Below are 20,915 nucleotides of genomic sequence, written 5' to 3'. Positions count from 1 at the left end.
TGGGTGATATTCGGCAGAAGTCTTGGAGCCGATTGGGTGAGGAGCGAATAAGCGTGGAGGAGGAGGTCTTGGGAGGACTGGAGATTACGTGAGGGAAGATATTGAGAGATTAGTATGGAAATATACGGAGGAGAAAGGTTATGGATGGCTTTGTAGGTCAGTGTTAGTAATTTAAACTGGATACGCTGGGAATTTGGGAGCCATTGAAGGGATTTGCAAAGAGGGGAAGCAGGAGTGTAGCGAGGAGAGAGATTAATTAGTCGGGCAGCAGAGTTAAGGACGGACTTGGGGGGTGCGAGAGTGTTAGAAGGTAGGTCACAGAGGAGGATGTTGCAGTAGTCGAGGCGGGAGATGAATAGGGCATGCACGAGCATTTTGGTAAAGTGTGGGTTGAGGAAAGGACGGATTCTGGAAATATTTTTGAGCTGGAGGCAACAGGAGGTGGCGAGAGCTTGAATGTGCGGTTTGAAGGACAGGGCAGAGTCAAGGGATACTCCGAGGCAACGGATTTTGGGGACAGGGGAAAGTGTGATTTCATTTATTTTGATAGATAGATCAGGTAGGGAAGATATGCGTGATGGAGGAAAGATAATGAGTTAAGATTTGTCCACATTGAGCTTGAGGAAGCGAGAGGAGAAGAAGGAGGATATGGCTGATAGACACTCTGGGATTCTGGAGAGCAGAGAGGTGACATCTGGGCCAGATGTTGTAAAACTACAGCCCTTAAAATACGTAAACTAGTCAAGCCCTTCAAGGCAGCAAAAGATGAGAAACATGGCATAATATGGTCACACAGATTGAAGATATACATGGTAACTGGTAACAAAGATTAAGATAACCTTTTTAAAGAAGTTGGAATAGCTAGACACAAGAGCTTTTCTTTTCAAGATTTTTTTTATCAAAATTGAAAGCCCCACAAATTTATAAGAACTAAAATTTTGGTAAAACAAAAGTAGATGAGTGATCAAATTGTAAATTCCACCATAAGATGTTTTATATCTGTTTTCATTTTAAAGATTTTATTTTAATTATTAATTTTAGACTTTACATTGCATTTGGCCACCAGTCAACATCAGTAATAGACACCTAGCAACACAAACACTTAAAACAAGAAAGCCATGATGATCTTTACATATGGAGTGTTGTCTGTGCTATCTTTACCCCATCACCCTGTAATAGTGACATTATGTCATTAGAGGATGTCCCACAACAGCTATCCTGAGACCGAGTCAAGGGTGAGATGCGAGAGTGAGGAATGAGGCTCCGAACAAGAAGGTAGAAGGAAAGGATAGTACCAAGTAGAAGAAGGCAGTAAAAAAGCAGCATAGCGGGAGGAGGCCCTCAATGAAGGAGATAGACAGCAGCAGATGCAAGACTTCGTAAAGGATAGCAATACAAGAATACACCAGCGGATAAGGCAGAACTGTCACAGCATCCAGCGGGGAGAAACAGCTGAACGTGAGCAACAGAAGAAAATAGGCACAAGAAACCAAAATTATACACAAGACAAGGTCATATATCAACATCTGAATTGGAATTAATCATTCCACAAACCAGGTGAGATTATCAATTATATGACTATAGTAGATTGTACTCCTTGGTAAAATCAATTAGAGGCGTTAAGGGGGCACACCATTATCTTTAAGCATTGGACACCGGAGTTTTAGTTCAACTGGTACAACATCTGCTTGATGTTTGTATGTTCCTGAGCTCAGAAAAAATGTAAATTGGCTTCTTATAACAGTGACCCTAACACAGGAGAATCAGCGCCAGATTATAAGGAGGGCACTAGGGGTACTCCAACATCCATAAAGTGTTGCATTCACATCGGGAAAGGGTGCACTATGCTTAATTTGACAATTGCCTCCATTTTCTGCCTTAAAAAACACCCTCGAAATTTTTGTGCAACTCAAAATCTTGTGATTTTTTGTGTTATTATGCCAGTCCAAGACAACTTTGCCAGAGTGAGTGAAACTGGGGTGGGACGGAGTGAAGCAAAGTCCGACCCATCAAATTCATCATAATTTGCACCACAAAAGTGGTGTCAATTACTCCAGAGATGTAAGAAGTGAGCAGGCCAGTTCTAAAATGCACCACATTCATTAAAAGGTGTGGGTCTGTTAATGAATTCGAGGCATCTTAGTCCAGCGAACCTTTCGTTAAGACCGACATACAAAATGTCAGTCTTAATAATTCAGGGCCAATGTGATTGGCAGTTTTATTTTTGGAGGACAATATGGTGGCCCTATAATAATTTCAACAGCATACTATTGTATTGTGGGTATAATTGAAATAGAAATATGACACATAACAGGGGGCAGCAGGTTAGGAAGTTTGATTCCAGGGAAGGTGGTGCTGCAAAAGCAGGGAGCCAAAAATATCTGTACAAAATTTAAGAGAGAGAGGTCTTCAAGTCACTATTTATATATGGTAGTTGTGTATTCACTGCTCATCTCGAGGACCCCAACTGCTCAAATGCAAAAAAAAATGCAACCCCTAATGACTGTTTGGCAACTTTATGCACCAGAGAAGAGTTGGCCATTATATGTGTGACTTTAATAGCAGGTCACAAGAGGTGAGGGTTTAGGAAGTGGATCGGGTACCCCATCAACAAATTGTTAATCCAGGTATCTCCACCAATGTTAATTCTGCCCTGAGAAGTGTAGTTCTTGTAGGGAAAAAGTTAATTGAACAACACATTGATTTATTAGATTTTTTCAGGTCATCATGGTTTCAACAGCAAAGTTGCCTTCTTCAGGCATGCAGGCAAAATAATTACCTGGGGTATACCACACCCACAGGTACAGTTAGTACGACTGCCATAACACAAATGTGATGAATATTCCAATATATTCACATCATATCTTTATTGCTTTTTTTTTTGGCAAAAAAACGTTTATTTTCCAAGTTTTTTGAAAAATTTGACAAAATCAAAGTAAAATTGTATGCAATCAAACTCCAAACTGGGTACCTGTAACGTACTCCATGGACCTGTGGCATGTACCCAAAACTAGAAACACTGGTATAGAGAATATACGGAAAATTTTAAAATAAATAAAAAAATAAAACCTTCATTGTTCCCTAAAATACAACTCAGTTTAGAGTTTGTCATCAGTATGGTCCATAGCAACCAGTCAGAGAATTGTAAAACATGTGTTGGAAAAATAAAAGCTTAAATTTGGTTTATATGAGTGACAGCAGTGACACTATTGCTCCAAATAGAAATGTGAAGAAAACTTTTGATGTACTTCTCATTAATGTGGCGTTAATATGGTACCCATAGCGGTTCCCAAGTTATAATACATAACAAGTGTAAGCCTATTAATGCCAACCAGAAACAATTGGGTAAGATTTTCTATTTAGAATGTGTCTGAATTTGGTCTTCATTTGCACAAAAAAATGTTCCTTACAGCACATTTATTATGTGCTTTAGACTTTTTTTTTTACTTACTCATTAGGGAACCTGGCCTGAAATACAACAGTGCATGCCAGGATTTTTGCACCACTTTTTGGAACAAAGTAAGCAAGCCAATAGGTGTTGAAAATTTTAGCAAAGTATATAAAGATGACCCAAATTTATCATCCAGACTGAGATGCGGATTTGCATTTTACATTCACACTGATCACAAGGATTGGCCTCACTGTTAATTAATAGAACAAATCCTTACCTTTTCCTTGAAAATAGGTAGTGAGCTACTTATTTCAATGGTGGATTATTTTCTGTTGAATTATTGCTGAAATCCGTGTGAAGTCTGTCACGTGTAAACAACCGAAATATATGCTAAGAAGAATACCTGTCCTATAAGTACTTGTATAATGTAATTTACTATTATTCTATAATTATATAGACCTTTAAGCCTTAGTGCAAACTATTAATAGGTATGAGTACATTGTGTGTTATGTACACTATGGTACATTCCAGTTGTCCTCCATGCTCTTCTGTAATGAAGGAGGCCATAAGACGTCAATGTGCCGTGCTAAGCACATTCTCCGTGTCTCATGGAGCTTTATCCAGCAGTCCGGGAAGTCTGTATGCTCCAAATATCTGGAAAGAAATCTGGGACAATCTAAATGTTGTTGCAACAGACTTTCATGTTGATTGGAGACAACTTAGAGTATTGTGTCATAAAAGTCAACGCATAAAATTATAGGGGGTTTTATATCTTCTCCTACAATCCCCCTAAAATAAAAGAGCATCTCATCTAGTTATTTAAAGGGAATTCTAAACCAGAGAAAAGTAATGACCCGGCTCTATCATTAAACGAAGTGGAAATCTCAGTGTTATATTATCCACGTGTTAAAAAACACAGTGAATAAGGTGGTGCTCTACTTCAAAGACCTCCAGCCGGGGGGAACAAAAATGATGACCTTCAATGAGGAAGAAACGCGCCAATCACCTGTTAAAATCACAGGAGTGGGAGCAGATGGCGGCTTTTTTTGCTTATGAGAACGCTTCTATCAGTTCGCTTCTATTCGTTTGCGTATAGGTAGAGGGTTGTCACTCACTGTCAGCAGGCGGGGCAAACTTGCCGAAACGCACCTGTACGACCAGTCACCGAGGAACCTCAGTCCTCGGCGGCTAGTAAAAATACATTTTTCTCTAAAATGCTGTAGTGTTTCAGACAAACATACATGGCTGTGATCGTACAGCCAGTGGCTGATACATGGTGCCCATTGTTTTGGCAGCATGTATCAGCTGGCAGATTCTCTTTAAACCAATGGCACCCTCTTAGCGAGGCAGACAAAATAATCAAAAGCCTCATAGGTCAAATAATGAACCAATGGATGGCTGCCCGTTGCTACCTGACCTAAGTTTCCCTTGAGACTCCACGTAATAGGCCAATCATGTAATCAGTGTTCGTCACTATCCTAAAGTAATCTTCCCCACAACCAGATCCTTTTTGGCGGGAAAGTTTCCCGCCAAAAAACTGTCCTGAGGAGATGACAAAATCCAGCTAGGTGAAATCCCAAGTGGATCCCTCCTAATAAATCCAGGATTCCTCTATCTTGTTACACATATTAGTGAAGGCAGACGACATGGTGATACTTTTGTCATGGCGCCTGGTGTAGATATAGGAATAAGCCTGTCGAAACCAGTTACCAAACCTACAATATGGCCAATTACGGCAGCCATTCTGTGCATTGTGATTAGTACATTTCAGGAAATTTATCCATAGAAAGCCACTCACGAACAGAAACCAAAATGATGTCATTCAGCATCAAAAGCAGAATTACTTACTCCGCACTTTCTAATTAGCGGCGTTGTTCATAATCCGCCACCAAGCTCCAGCACCAACACTAATCCCTTCTCAGTCGCACGTCTTTACTTTTCCATCTTTGCTGTTAGCTCTGTCCTATGTGCATGAGGAGAAATAATACATTGTCTGAGGTAATAAACAGATTAGATAAAATGACGCTGTGGTATAATTATCTTTCTTTATTTCCAGCCCAGGCAATGTTTCCTACGTATGCAGACCTGGTGAAGGAGAGGAAAGGCCTGGCGTCAGCCATAGTCAGAGAAATAAGAGGGGAAGGTAAGAACGAGAACAAATAAAATCGCCAGTATGAGATAAGGACAATTACCTAAGTCCGGAGCTCCAATGAAAAATCTGCCACAGGCTACCCTCCTGATATGTGGAAGGGCGCAATCCGACGTCAGTGATTTACAGGAAATCGCTCCGAGTTTCATCAGAGTTTTGTCAGAGTCAGTTTTTACTATCCGAGTTTCATCAGTTCAACAACAACAACAAAAAGTTTCTCTTTCATTTTCTGTCTGGCAGTGAAAAATGACGCAACAGACTTGCATTGCAACACATGTCCGAGATTTTGCGTGGAATGTTAATTCCACAAAATATGGCGATCCCAACTGCCCGTTCCTTCTCTCCCCTGACCTCTCTAGAGCATCTAGGAGGTCCCGATTTACGGGCTCAGTCAACTTTCATCTAACGAAAGCCTCTCAAAATCCTCCCAAAAAATCTTCTGGAAGGTTTTTTTGTCTGTAACATCAGGATGCCCCATCATCGGATTAAGCCCTGGTGGCCTAAAATGGAGGTTGGGTCATGAGCCATGACGAAAAAGGGCTCATTCACATGACCATATTTTGTTTGTCTGAGTGCGATCCTGAGAAAACATCAGATCGCACTCAGATCATTGCTATTCTTTGAGGCCGTGCACATGTCCAATTTTTTCCACAGATAGAGCTTGCCTGTGGAAAAAATAATATAGTTTTATACTTGATATTCAGATCGGACTCTGCCGTGCAAGTCGGTGAGTCTGTGGAAATCATCGGACTGCACCTGAATAACATCTGAGTGCACACTGACAGAATGGAGATGATGGAGACATTTCTTTCTCCATCTTCTTCTCATCTGAGAGAATCGGATCACACTCTGATCACACTCTAATCAAAGTTGGATCAGAGTGTAATTAGCATAATCGTCTTGATTCTCTCAGATGAGAGAATAAACACTCATCTGACCCTAGCCCAACTCTCATCCTCCTCCACGAGTGGGCAAAATATGATACTCATTGCTGGACTAAAAATTTAGGCAGGTGAGAAAAAAATGCTGTATAGTAAACATGTTTTCAACATGTAGAAATGTCAATAGTTTTTTTTATCAATTAACAAAATGCAAAGAGAAATCGAAATCAAATCAATATGTGCTGTCTTTTAGCTACACGTGCAGCGCCCCAGAGACCTGGTCGTTGCAGTATGGCACTCTGCCGCTAAGGAGAGTGGCGGTACGTCTGATGGCACTAAGGAGTTCTCCTGACCAGGTATCACCAGAACACATTACACTTCACACTCCGGCCACTAGGGGGAGAAAAAGGCTTTATTTATTGGGCCACTCCTCACACTGGTAAAACTAGGGGCTGGGGAGGAAGTTAGTCAGAAGCTGACTGGGTTGGAACCAGGCAACATCCCGTGGCAGGGGATGTTGCAGGGAGAAAGCACAGGGGGGTCCCTGTCAGGCGTGGGAACCTGGCAGGTGCCTAGCGAACAGAACAGAACGTAACGGAACCGCGCCTGCACACCCTGCGGCGGTATCCAGGAGAGAGACACGAATGGAAGGATATTGTGGAACAGTGTAAACGAGATCAAGCACAAAGGAGAGCCAGTAAGAGTCGTGCCGAGAGAGAGAGGCAACATCTTACTGAGGCGTGTAGCCGGTGGCCGGAACACCGTAGGAGTAACTGATTTCAGGCCTTACTTCAAACTCCGCCGGACAGTCAATTATAGGTTGGCTGTCTACCTTAAATTTCCTAATACGACATTGGGGGCAACATTGGGAGAGGGGCGTCTCTAGGGTCCCGGAAGAGCTCCAAGCCTTCCCGTCATACGGGTGCGTCCTCGCCAAAACATACTGGGGGACGAGAAACTAGTAACATCTGGAACTGAAGAGAGAGAGAGAGCTGTAGAGAACGAACGAACGAGAACAGCAGTTGTGAGGACTATTCCGAATGCTCAGCAGGGTAGGACTACAACACACAGGCGCTAGTGGTAGGCAATGATTTCCATCTGCGAAGGAAACTCTGGATGTGCCCATCGGACCGGCCGGTCTCTGATAGCCCTGTTAAACGTGCTCTGGATTGAGGATCCTGAAGTCTTCAGTAAAGAGACTGCAACCTTGTGTCCTCGTTATTGCCTGTACCTCACACCATCACCATCCACCTTACTGGGAAGCTCTGGGGACATACTTCACCTGTGGGAAGGTATACCATCCAGCTGCCATTCCATCACCCCAGCGGACCCCACAGCAGCGTCTGTCACCCTGACCGAACACCACAGGTGGAGTCACAAACTCCTGACAGACTGTACCACCACCTACATTGGACGCCCCTTAGCAGGGTCGTGGACCGGGTCTAGCCACCGTGACAGCCTCAGCACCGAACCAGAGAGGCCCGATACCGAGAACCCGTGGCCCTGTGTCTGGGGGCGATCCACACGCATACACAGGAACTTGGCAGGGAGACTGTTCCAAACATCTTCGAGAACTGGCCACAGATCTTCTGCGGATGTGCTTCTGCCAATCCTTATTAATTTGCAGCATTTCTTCCATACCTGCCTACAACTTTTGCACAGTACACTACCTAAGTAGTAGAAAAAAAACAGCTCACCTAGGATCCAGGTGCATAGAAACCCAGAATTCGTGGGACCACTTTGCAACATGAGGTTCCAGCCTCATGGAATAGCAAATGTCTTTATTTGAAAAATTGGTTAAAAAAATTCCATGTAACGCGTTTCGAACTTCACTGAATTCTTCGTCAAAGCTTATAATCTTTGACAAAGAACGTAGTGACGATCGAAACGCGACATATGGAATTTTTTAGTCAATTTTTCAAATAAAGATGTTTGCTATTTCGTGAAGCTGGAACCTCTTTTCCTTCACAATAACTGCCTCTTTCCATTTGAGTCCCCTTTTGCGGGACAGTTTGCACCCTACTCCTTATCTACCGTGGAATACCTAAATTTGCCGAAAATATCTTGACTTTTAGATATGTTCTGTGGGACAATGAATATGGTTTAAAGTTATGACCCCTATAGGAATCTTGTCAACACTCCCATGTAGAGTGCCAAAAATTTGCCAGTAATTTCATCCGATCTTTTTGTAGGTTTTTCTTCTTTATGACACGATGAATTACACCATTATTCCCTACCAAAAACCGGACATGCAATATAATAAGAGGCATTTTACGACTTCTCTTAAACATTCGCCTTGAATCTTTCAAAAAAATTGTTGAGCGAGGCGTAAAGGTGTATAAAATACATAACGCATTCGGAGAACTTTATATGCTACATGTTTCAATACATATTGCTTAGGAAATATACTATTCTTTTTTAAAACCAGTGAAATCTATCTGGACATAAGAATGTACCGTAGGTCAATAAATTTGGGACGTTCTCAGCACATTTTAGATAGTTCTGCTATGTTCAGAACAGCTGGAATTTTATTGCTCCATCTGGCACAGTAATTGGAGAGGCCGAATATTCCTATGCAATGTGGAAAACGTAGTCGGAAAGGAAACAGCGCCATCCTGTGCTGGAAGCTTGGTATATATTCTGTACGCCATGGGAAATCCTGCTCATTGTTTTCTTTTGTTTTTTTACAGAGCCTTTGCTAAACCTAGGCAAAAAAGTTAGTGTCCCCCAAGATGTAATGATGGAAGAACTCTCTTTGCAGCGCAATCGCGGCTCTTGTATGTACTTGGAACGGCAAAAGCGAGTGCAAAGGTTCACATTTGAGTACCCCACAGATCGTATCAATGTGAGTATATATAGAATGTGTCAAATATATTGTATATGCAAATGCTTCTGAAATATTTGCATATCGTGTTAAAGGGATTGCCCACTACTTTCACCAAAGGATGGGCCATCATTATCTGATCACTGGTGGTCTGACACCTCGCATCTCCACCTATCAATTGATAACGGCACTGGCCGTAAGTTCTCATAAACACAGCAGCGCCGTCATTTCGATGGTGGCCGCGGCCGGGTACTGCAGGTAATCTCCCTATTCAAATGGTTAGCGGGTGAATCTGTAGTACTTAGAGCGACCATTATAGTTTTGAAGCTCCACAAAAAATTGCAAAGTTGCTTTATTTTTCATTTTTGATGGATTTTATTGATTAAAAATAACTTATATTTTAATGGTGTACATAGCCTTCTAGGAAATTGCATAACTAGAAATCTAAGCCTCACTGGGATTAACAGTTATGCAATATGTTATCTCATTGGTATCCTTGGGTTTTTCAATATTAACCCCTTCATAACCTTGGGATTTTCCATTTTTGCGCCTTCATTTTTTTTTTCTCCCCTTCTTCTCAGAGCCATAACTTTTTTATTTTTCCGTCAATATGGCCGTATGAGGGCATGCTTTTTGCGGGACGAGTTGTAGTCTTGAACGACACCATTGATTTTTACCATATAGTGTACTAGAAAATAGGGGAAAAAATCCAAGTGTGGTGAAATTGCAAAAAAAAAAAGTGCAATTTTGCAATAGTTTTCTGGGTTTTTCATTTACCATATTGACTAAATGCTCAAACTGACCAGCCATTATGATTCTCCAGGTCATTACGAGTACTCAGATACCAAATATGTCTAGGTTCTTTTTTTATTTAAGTGGTGAAAAAAAATCAAATCAGAAATTTGTAAGAAAAAAAAATTGCCCATGTCATTTTCCGAAAACCGTAGCGTCTCCATTTTCGGTATTTGAGTCTGGGTGATGGCTTGTTTTTTTGCGAAAAAAGGTTTGGGTTCGGGTACCAGAGCATTACCCAGTCCTGAATACAAAGGTGACATCAGCCTCACAAATATGAAGCCTGCTTGTCACCGCACCAGGACAATTGGGAAGAGCCGGGAAAGCGCCAGAATTGGTGTATCTAGTAGATGCGCCTTTTCTGGGTGGCTGCGGGCTGCTATTTTTAGGCTGGGGAGGGCTATATCCATGGCCGCTTACCAGCCTGAGAATACCAGCCCTCAGCTGTCTGCTTTAGCTTGGCTGGTTGTCAAAAATGGGGGGGACTCAAGCCGTTAATTTAAATTAGTTATTTAAATAATTTAAAAAAAACGGAATAGGGACCCCTCTATTGATAACCAGCCTTGCTGACACTGACAACTGAGGGTTGCAGCCCCCAGCTGTCAGTTTTGCTGGCAGGTTACTAAAAATACAGGGGAACCAATGCCATTTTTTTAAAAACATTATTTATTTAGAGCGCTGGCGCCGGTTGATAAATACTTTTTACCTCCGATCGCAGCTGCGTGCTCACGCTGTCATTTGATAGATTGGGAACCGCGGCTGTCTGACCAGCGGTAATGATTTTACCGCCTATCAGAGGCAGTGTTTGCCGCGCCGTCATGCACATGACAGCGCAAGAAACATCTGATGTTCATGGTGCCGATCCCGAACTGTAACACGGACTTTCCGAGTGAAATCCATGTTCGGGGTCCGTGCCTGAAAAGTGGGTGTTTTGTACGGTCCCCAGACTTTACTGTTCGGGTTCGCCCATCTCTGCTTGCTTCAACAGTTTCCTTAGGAGACTTGAACCTGCGATCATTCGATCATTTGTGCTACACATAGCAAGACTTAGAAATCACAATCTCCTATGAATGCCGGTCATGAGCCGGTGTTCACAGCATATTCACTATGATAGGCACGGTGGTCTTCTGTAGACCTCGAGCTGTAATGGCAACCCATCGACGCCACGCAATCATGTGCAGGGGTGCCAATGAGCGGGACAGGTGACATGTTAAATGCCACAGTTAGTGATTAACAGGAGAATTTAACTGGTTAACAGCCGCAGGAGGATCTCAAATCCACCCGCAGTTGTTAGAGGCACATGACAGCTGATGAGATCAGCTATCATCTGCCGGGAAAGATGCAGGCTCAGTGCCAGAGCTCGCATCAAAGGCAGGGACACGACCTTTGACGTACCTATGCGTCAAAGGACATGAAGGGATTAAGGGCATCATTGTAGTGGTTGAGCCCACAAAATGGTTTAGACCAAAATGTCTTCTTTATTATGTCATCTTCATTTCTGTTTCTCAGGCAGGGGGCAATGTGAATTTCATAAATGCTGACCAGGCACTTGCCAATGATGTATCTGGCACACAAGGAGTAGATGGAAAGGAAAATTTTCGCTCAGAAATACATATAGTCCCAGGAAGCAACAAGACTCCACCCAACGTTCCCAAGAAGTCTTTAAAGGTTTTACAAAAGAAAATGTCTCTGAATCCAGGTGCTATAGCTCCAGGTAATTCTAGTTAATTAATCAGTCTTAAAATGTATCTGTCAACAGATTTCACACTACAAACTGCAGATATTATTAATAAACCTCTCGGACCGGATGAGGCTGTTGTGCTTACTTTGAAAATCTATGACATAATGGTTATATAATATTTTTCAAACGTTTTCTTGTCTGATGTTTCCATGAGCTGGACTTAAGAAAAAAAACAACTAATTTTAAAAATAGGAAAGAATAAGTTTCAAAAAGGGTCAGCCATTCTGTCATGGATTTTCACAGTAAGTACACCAGCTTCAACATTATGATAGAGTTGCCAACATTCACAGACGTTCTATAAATATATGAGATGTTTGACCAATATGTGTAGTAAAAAATGTGTGTTATATTTTTGGAGGACAGTTTTAATGCAAATTTGTCCGGGAGTCTCCTGTAAAATGGGTGGACTCCTTGAAAAAAAGAGACCTCTGCTGGACTCTCTGAAGAGTTTGCAAATGTAATGCAACTGCAAGGTAGTTGCACACAACCTCCACCAGGGGGCTCAGGTAAGGGGAAAAAGGTAGCAACACAGTGCAAAGCGCAGAGCGCCACTAGGAGACGGCAGAGTAGTCAGACAGGCCGGTCAGCAACAAACAAGAAGATTTAGTTCCCCTTGTCACAGCACGTGGTTAGAGACAAGCCAGAAATCGGTACCAGATGGGAGCGCGGGATCCAAAACGTGAGACAGAAGATGTAGTCAGGGTACGAGCCAGAGAGTCAAAGCCAGACGGGAAACGTAGTAACAGAGACGGAAAGCAGGAGGCAGGGTTCAGAATTCAAGCCGGGTCATACACTGTAGGAAACCACCAAACACACACTAACATAGTAACATAGTAACATAGTAACATAGTTATTAAGGCCGAAAAAAGACATTTGTCCATCCAGTTCAGCCTATATTCCATCATAATAAATCCCCAGATCTACGTCCTTCTACAGAACCTAATAATTGTATGATACAATATTGTTCTGCTCCAGGAAGACATCCAGGCCTCTCTTGAACCCCTCGACTGAGTTCGCCATCACCACCTCCTCAGGCAAGCAATTCCAGATTCTCACTGCCCTAACAGTAAAGAATCCTCTTCTATGTTGGTGGAAAAACCTTCTCTCCTCCAGACGCAAAGAATGCCCCCTTGTGCCCGTCACCTTCCTTGGTATAAACAGATCCTCAGCGAGATATTTGTATTGTCCCCTTATATACTTATACATGGTTATTAGATCGCCCCTCAGTCGTCTTTTTTCTAGACTAAATAATCCTAATTTCGCTAATCTATCTGGGTATTGTAGTTCTCCCATCCCCTTTATTAATTTTGTTGCCCTCCTTTGTACTCTCTCTAGTTCCATTATATCCTTCCTGAGCACCGGTGCCCAAAACTGGACACAGTACTCCATGTGCGGTCTAACTAGGGATTTGTACAGAGGCAGTATAATGCTCTCATCATGTGTATCCAGACCTCTTTTAATGCACCCCATGATCCTGTTTGCCTTGGCAGCTGCTGCCTGGCACTGGCTGCTCCAGGTAAGTTTATCATTAACTAGGATCCCCAAGTCCTTCTCCCTGTCAGATTTACCCAGTGGTTTCCCGTTCAGTGTGTAATGGTGATATTGATTCCCTCTTCCCATGTGTATAACCTTACATTTATCATTGTTAAACCTCATCTGCCACCTTTCAGCCCAAGTTTCCAACTTATCCAGATCCATCTGTAGCAGAATACTATCTTCTCTTGTATTAACTGCTTTACATAGTTTTGTATCATCTGCAAATATCGATATTTTACTGTGTAAACCTTCTACCAGATCATTAATGAATATGTTGAAGAGAACAGGTCCCAATACCGACCCCTGCGGTACCCCACTGGTCACAGCGACCCAGTTAGAGACTATACCATTTATAACCACCCTCTGCTTTCTATCACTAAGCCAGTTACTAACCCATTTACACACATTTTCCCCCAGACCAAGCATTCTCATTTTGTGTACCAACCTCTTGTGCGGCACGGTATCAAACGCTTTGGAAAAATCGAGATATACCACGTCCAATGACTCACCGTGGTCCAGCCTATAGCTTACCTCTTCATAAAAACTGATTAGATTGGTTTGACAGGAGCGATTTCTCATAAACCCATGCTGATATGGAGTTAAACAGTTATTCTCATTGAGATAATCCAGAATAACATCCCTCAGAAACCCTTCAAATATTTTACCAACAATAGAGGTTAGACTTACTGGCCTATAATTTCCAGGTTCACTTTTAGAGCCCTTTTTGAATATTGGCACCACATTTGCTATGCGCCAGTCCTGCGGAACAGACCCTGTCGCTATAGAGTCACTAAAAATAAGAAATAATGGTTTATCTATTACATTACTTAGTTCTCTTAGTACTCGTGGGTGTATGCCATCCGGACCCGGAGATTTATCTATTTTAATCTTATTTAGCCGGTTTCGCACCTCTTCTTGGGTTAGATTGGTGACCCTTAATATAGGGTTTTCATTGTTTCTTGGGATTTCACCTAGCATTTCATTTTCCACCGTGAATACCGTGGAGAAGAAGGTGTTTAATATGTTAGCTTTTTCCTCGTCATCTACAACCATTCTTTCCTCACTATTTTTTAAGGGGCCTACATTTTCAGTTTTTATTCTTTTACTATTGATATAGTTGAAGAACAGTTTGGGATTAGTTTTACTCTCCTTAGCAATGTGCTTCTCTGTTTCTTTTTTGGCAGCTTTAATTAGTTTTTTAGATAAAGTATTTTTCTCCCTATAGTTTTTTAGAGCTTCAATGGTGCCATCCTGCTTTAGTAGTGCAAATGCTTTCTTTTTACTGTTAATTGCCTGTCTTACTTCTTTGTTTAGCCACATTGGGTTTTTCCTATTTCTAGTCCTTTTATTCCCACAAGGTATAAACCGCTTACACTGCCTATTTAGGATGTTCTTAAACATTTCCCATTTATTATCTGTATTCTTATTTCTGAGGATATTGTCCCAGTCTACCAGATTAAGGGCATCTCTAAGCTGGTCAAACTTTGCCTTCCTAAAGTTCAATGTTTTTGTGACTCCCTGACAAGTCCCCCTAGTGAAAGACAGGTGAAACTGCACAATATTGTGGTCGCTATTTCCTAAATGCCCAACCACCTGCAGATTTGTTATTCTGTCAGGTCTATTAGATAGTATTAGGTCTAAAAGTGCTGCTCCTCTGGTTGGATTCTGCACCAATTGTGAAAGATAATTTTTCTTGGTTATTAGCAGAAACCTGTTGCCTTTATGGGTTTCACAGGTTTCTGTTTCCCAGTTAATATCCGGGTAGTTAAAGTCCCCCGTAACCAGGACCTCATTATGGGTTGCAGCTTCATCTATCTGCTTTAGAAGTAGACTTTCCATGGTTTCTGTTATATTTGGGGGTTTGTAACAGACCCCAATGAGAATTTTGTTACCATTTTTCCCTCCATGAATTTCAACCCATATGGACTCGACATCCTCATTCCCTTCGCTAATATCCTCCCTTAAAGTGGACTTTAGACAAGACTTTACATAGAGACAAACCCCTCCTCCTCTCCGATTTTTACGATCCTTTCTAAACAGACTGTAACCCTGTAAGTTAACTGCCCAGTCATAGCTTTCATCTAACCATGTCTCGGTTATTCCCACTATGTCAAAGTTACCTGTAGATATTTCTGCTTCTAGTTCTTCCATCTTGTTTGTCAGGCTTCTGGCGTTTGCGAGCATGCAGTTTAGAGGATTTTGTTTTGTTCCAATCTCCTCACTGTGGATTGTTTTAGAAATGTTCTTACCTCCCTTCTGAGTATGTTTTCCTGGGTCGTCTTTGTTCGAGTCTAATGTTTTTCTTCCCGTCCCCTCTTCTTCTAGTTTAACGCCCTCCTGATGAGTGTAGCGAGTCTTCTGGCGAATGTGTGTTTCCCAGGTTTGTTGAGGTGTAGTCCGTCTCTGGCGAGGAGTCCATCATACCAGTAATTCACACCGTGGTCCAGGAATCCAAATCCTTGTTGTCTGAACCATCGTCTTAGCCAGTTGTTTGCATCAAGGATCCTGTTCCATCTCCTGGTGCCATGCCCATCTACTGGAAGGATAGAAGAAAAAACTACCTGTGCATCCAGTTCCTTTACTTTCTTCCCCAACTCTTCAAAGTCCTTGCAGATTGTCGGTAGGTCCTTCCTTGCCGTGTCATTGGTGCCAACATGTATCAGAAGAAATGGGTGGACGTCCTTGGAGCTGAAGAGCTTTGGTATCCTATCGGTCACATCCTTGATCATCGCACCTGGAAGGCAGCATACTTCTCTTGCAGTTATGTCCGGTCTGCAGATGGCTGCTTCTGTGCCTCTCAGTAGTGAGTCTCCCACCACCACCACTCTTCGTTGCTTCTTGGCTGTACTTTTTGCTGTCACTTGTTGCTGTGTGCCCTAAGTCAGGGATAGGGAACGGGTCAGGCACAAACACGGGTAGTCAGAGGCATCAAACAGAGAATTTAATTTCATGGAATTCCACATAAATCTGTGATAAAAAAAAAATTATGTCATGATCCTACCAGCTGTAATAGTGGCTCTGTCCAAAGTTGCCAGGCAGCTGTAAAAAGGCTTCCACACACAGGCTTTGCGCTAGCTACTTTATTGGTGCCAAGAGCTCTGGCCTTCATATTTTAACCTCTATGCAGAGATATGGACATACATACAGGTGCTTCTCACAAAATTAGAATATCATCAAAAAGTTAATTTATTTCAGTTCTTCAATACAAAAAGTAAAACTCGCCTGAACTTAACCCCATAGAAAATCTATGAGGTATTGTAAAGAGGAAGATGAGAGACACCAGACCCAACAATGCAGAAGAGCTGAAGGCTGCTATCAAAGCAACTTGGGCTTCCATAACCCCTCAGCAGTGCCACAGGCTGATCACCTCCATGCCACACAGCACTGATGCAGTAATTAGTGCAAAAGGAGCCCCAACCAAGTATTGAGTTCATTAACTGAACATACATTTCAGTAGGCCAATATTTTGGATTTTAAAATAATTTTTCAAGCTGGTGTTATAAAGTATTCTAATTTACTGAGATAATGACTTTTGGGTTTTCATTGGCTGTAATCCATAATCATCAACATTAACAGAAATAAACACTTGAAATAGATCACTCTGTTTGTAATGACTCTAAAAAATATATGAGTTTCACTTTTTGTATCAAATAACTGAAATAAATTCACTTTTTGATGATATTCTAATTTAGTGAGACCCACCTGTACATGGTGATCCTGAGATGAGACCTCAAAGCAGCTGCTGGCCGGTAAAGTAGGCTGGCAGGAAAGTCGGGTAGCTGAATCAGAACTAGGAGCGCAGAAGAGGGACAAAATCATCAGGCAATAGAAAAGCACTAGAACTGCAGAAGCTGAGCACTGAGGTGTGTACCATGTGAAGGGCTCTTATAACTGGCAGTGAGAGTCAGCAGTTCTGCAGTTTAAATAGAGGACACCCCTGCAGGGTGTAATACAAAACTAGACAGGAATAAACCCCAAAGCTCCCTAACTGGACAGCATTAAAAGTCTGAGGAAGTAAACAGGATGGCCACCATGTTGTCGCCCCGTGTCATCTGAAACAAAGCGGAAACAAAGAGGACCGGTACCAGCATGAATGTTACACTTGCCAACTTTTTCATTCATTGATTTGTGAGGAACACACTACTGGCGTTGCACACAAGAAACTTTCCAAAAAATGCTGGATTCAAGGAGGTTTCAGAGAGGTTTTGGAAGTCCAGGAGACAGGAGGTGTCCCTTTTTCCCAGGAATAAAGGTACCTTTACACTAAACGACTTACCAACAACCACGACCAGCGATACGACCTGGCCATGATCGTTGGTAAATCGTTGTGTGGTCGCTGGGGAGCTGTCACACAGACAGCTCTCTCCAGCGACCAACGATCAGGGGAAAGACTTCGGCATCGTTGAAACTGTCTTCAACGATGCCGAAGTCCCCCTGCAGCACCCGGGTAACCAGGGTAAACATCGGGTTACTAAGTGCAGAGCCGCGCTTAGTAACCCGATATTTACCCTGGTTACCATTGTAAAAGTAAAAAAAAAAAAACATTACATACTCACATTCTGATGTCTGTCACGTCTCCCGCCGGCGTCCACAGGGTTAAAACTGCTTTCGGCAGGAGCGCTGCTAATGCACGTGCTGCTGCCGAAAGTTTCCTTGCACTGACTGTGTCAGCGCCGGCAGTAACAGCGGTGACGACACCGCTGTGCTCTGCTTTACGGCTGGCGCTGACACAGTGGACGCCGGGGGACATGACAGACATTGGAATGTAAGTATGTAGTGTTTTTTTTTAACTTTTACAATGGTAACCAGGGTAAATATCGGGTTACTAAGCGCGGCCCTGCGCTTAGTAACCCGATATTTACCCTGGTTACAAGTGAACACATCGCTGGATCGGCGTCACACACGCCGATCCAGCGATGACAACGGGTGATCAGCGACCAAAAAATGGTCCTGATCATTCCCCAACGACCAATGATCTCCCAGCAGGGGCCTGATCGTTGGTCGCTGTCACACATAGCGAGATCGTTAGCGGGATCGTTGCTACGTCACCAAAAGCGTGACGTTGCAACGATATCGTTAATGATATCGTTAAGTGTGACGCTACCTTTAGAAAGCAACTAATATTGACCCATTGTTAATAACGCCATACAGTACACAAATAACACATTGCATTACATGCTCTTTGGCTAAAGGAGAAATAACATTAAAATAACATTTAGAACTTGTCTTCTTTCTTGTCTTTGTAATTATCATTTTTTAACTGTGGTGGTGCGACTTCTCATTCCGGTTATTATTTTTGATCACAGGTTATTCTGGGCCATTGAAGGATATGCCGTATGAGAGATTTAACAGTACCGCCATACCCAAATCATACCGGTCACCTTGGGTAGAAAGCTACACTGCTGACCAAATCTTACAAGCCGATGCACTGCCACCTCCCCCACAAACACCTCTCAATGTCACATATCGCACATATAACAGGTATGTTAAGGGAACTTGTTTTAAAGGTGTTGTAGCAAGTCTGGGAGTTATCCCTTATAAGTTTGATAGGGAATAATTTCCCGATCACTGGGGTCTGACTCCTGAGATCTCCACGATCCCAAGAGCCCCATCTGGATAGAGAGGTGCTGGAGGCCACATACCTCTCTTCATTCATTCTTAATGGGAGCAGCAGTTGAATGTGTCCAGCAATCCCAATGACCAAATTGACAGTGTGCATGCTCGGTTTCCATTCGATTCAGAGAGCCCCGCTCTTGACTTTAATGGGGGTCCCAGCAGTCGAAATCCTAGTGATCGGGAAGTTTACTGTATCATTGTACCTGGAATGCAGACTAGGAGAGTAGAGTATGTCACCCCACACCATAATCCCAGGAGTAGGACCAGTGTGAGGTTCTATCATGAATGGCTATTAATGGTGTTGCCCACTTGGTCCCCAGACCAATCTCCATCTGTTAATACATCCAAGACAAAAGCAGGACTCATCACTGAGAGCATAGACGTTCATTCATTCTGATGCCTATTGCCATCTTGCTTTGCCCCATGCTGGCCTTTAAGAGCGGAGGCATGAAGTCAATACAAGACCTATAACTGGACTTCTGGCTCTTAGCCCAATGTGCAAATGTCTTCTGGTGGTTTGTGTAACCATGTTTGACACCTTAGGCCCCAATTTTACTTGCAGTACAGAATGGATCAACAATGATACCAGTGGTATAACCATTTTTCCAAAATGTCCAATACGACGACACCAGGCTGCATGTTGCTTGTGCTACTGTGAGCAGCCTGCATGTCCCAACTGTGCTACTATGGCCTACAGCATCGCCCTAGATTTGTCTCTCATTGAGCACCTCTGGGACTTCATTGATCAACAATTGCAATGAGAGCTCCCAGCAGCGGATCTTGGTGATTTGTCCATGAGCATTCAGCACAGCAGAACATTCCTCAGACAACCATTAGTAACCTCACTGATAGCAGCCAAGATGTGTAAGGGCAGAGATTCCTGCTCGTGGCCCTCATACTCCATACTGAATAAATGGAGATGTTTTGAAACGGTTGCTTCCACTTTTTCATAATTTGCATATCATTGTCATGTCTATGCATCCTGTGATTTCCAGAAGTCCATGACCTTTCCTTCTTGGGGTTGCAATTTAAAATGTTGAGGAGTGTAGAAAGGGAAGCAAAAGTTCCTCATGTCTCTGTGTGTGCTGTGTATGGGAGACATCAGAGCAGCTAATTTCCACCCACTAACTTCTAAACTGCAAAAACTGTAGGACACAAGCCAATTAATGTCCAGAAATACTGTGATTTCTCAAGAGCATAATCTGAGAAGTTACCCTTCATCTAGCTCATGTACCATACCCTTTTACTGATAACATTCCCATAATTTCTTAATCTATTACTAGTTCAGTGAGGCCGAGATCTATTTGTCTCTTATCCTTCCATCTTTTGCTGTTTCCTACATTTCCAAGTCCAGAGGGTCCAGACTTGTTTGTTCCTTTTCTTGCAATTCATTGTAGAAGATCTGAGTGTCACCCAACTGAATAATGTGACAGCGGTGAGCCCTATGCAGGATCACACTTCCCATGGGGACAACTGATGATAACCCATGTAGGCCGTAGAACAGTTGTCTCTATGGACATGTACCATTTGAATACATTAGTCAAAAAAGCAATATTCTAATAATATATCATGAGTGTAAATTACTTTGATCAGTAATTAATCTTATTTTCTCTCGTCTTCAGAACGCCAATCCCCTTTGGAAGTTTATCCGTGGTTAACGGTGCCGATGCTCCAAATATTTTTGAAGAACTACAGGCTCAGATTGAGGAATCCACTAGTGGATTGGACCTCATGTGTCGAAGGCCCAGCTTCAACAGAGCACCACGAGGGTGGACAAATAAATATGTCCCGGAGTCTCCGGACTTGTAGGCTTGTATCTGCGGATACATGAAATGCCGATATGGAGATTTCTAAGGGGTATCAGGCATATTTGCCACTGCTTTGTATTTCTGTGCTTGCTTGAAGTGATCCCTGATGCAAATTTGAGGTCAACAATATACATATTCCTTGATGGAGAGATGGAATAAAAAGACTCCTCTGAACTA

At 42.5% G+C, this 20,915-nt stretch overlaps 1 protein-coding gene across 1 annotated transcript; it reads left to right on the top strand.

The window, feature by feature from the left end:
* Positions 1-1,244: 1,244 nt before the first annotated feature.
* MYOZ3 (myozenin 3) lies at positions 1,245-20,910 on the top strand. Its single transcript, XM_069763561.1, has 6 exons — positions 1,245-1,557; positions 5,448-5,534; positions 9,112-9,266; positions 11,547-11,751; positions 18,621-18,795; positions 20,553-20,910. Exons 2-6 carry the CDS (start codon positions 5,456-5,458, stop codon positions 20,737-20,739), a joined length of 801 nt encoding a protein of 266 aa, XP_069619662.1. The 5' UTR covers positions 1,245-1,557; positions 5,448-5,455; the 3' UTR covers positions 20,740-20,910.
* The last annotated feature ends 5 nt before the right edge of the window (positions 20,911-20,915 follow it).

This window comes from Ranitomeya imitator, chromosome 4 (assembly GCF_032444005.1).
Source record: "Ranitomeya imitator isolate aRanImi1 chromosome 4, aRanImi1.pri, whole genome shotgun sequence".
Lineage (NCBI taxonomy): Eukaryota > Metazoa > Chordata > Amphibia > Anura > Dendrobatidae > Ranitomeya > Ranitomeya imitator.
Note: the sequence above shows the minus strand (reverse complement) of the source record. Positions and strands in the feature narration are given on the sequence as shown.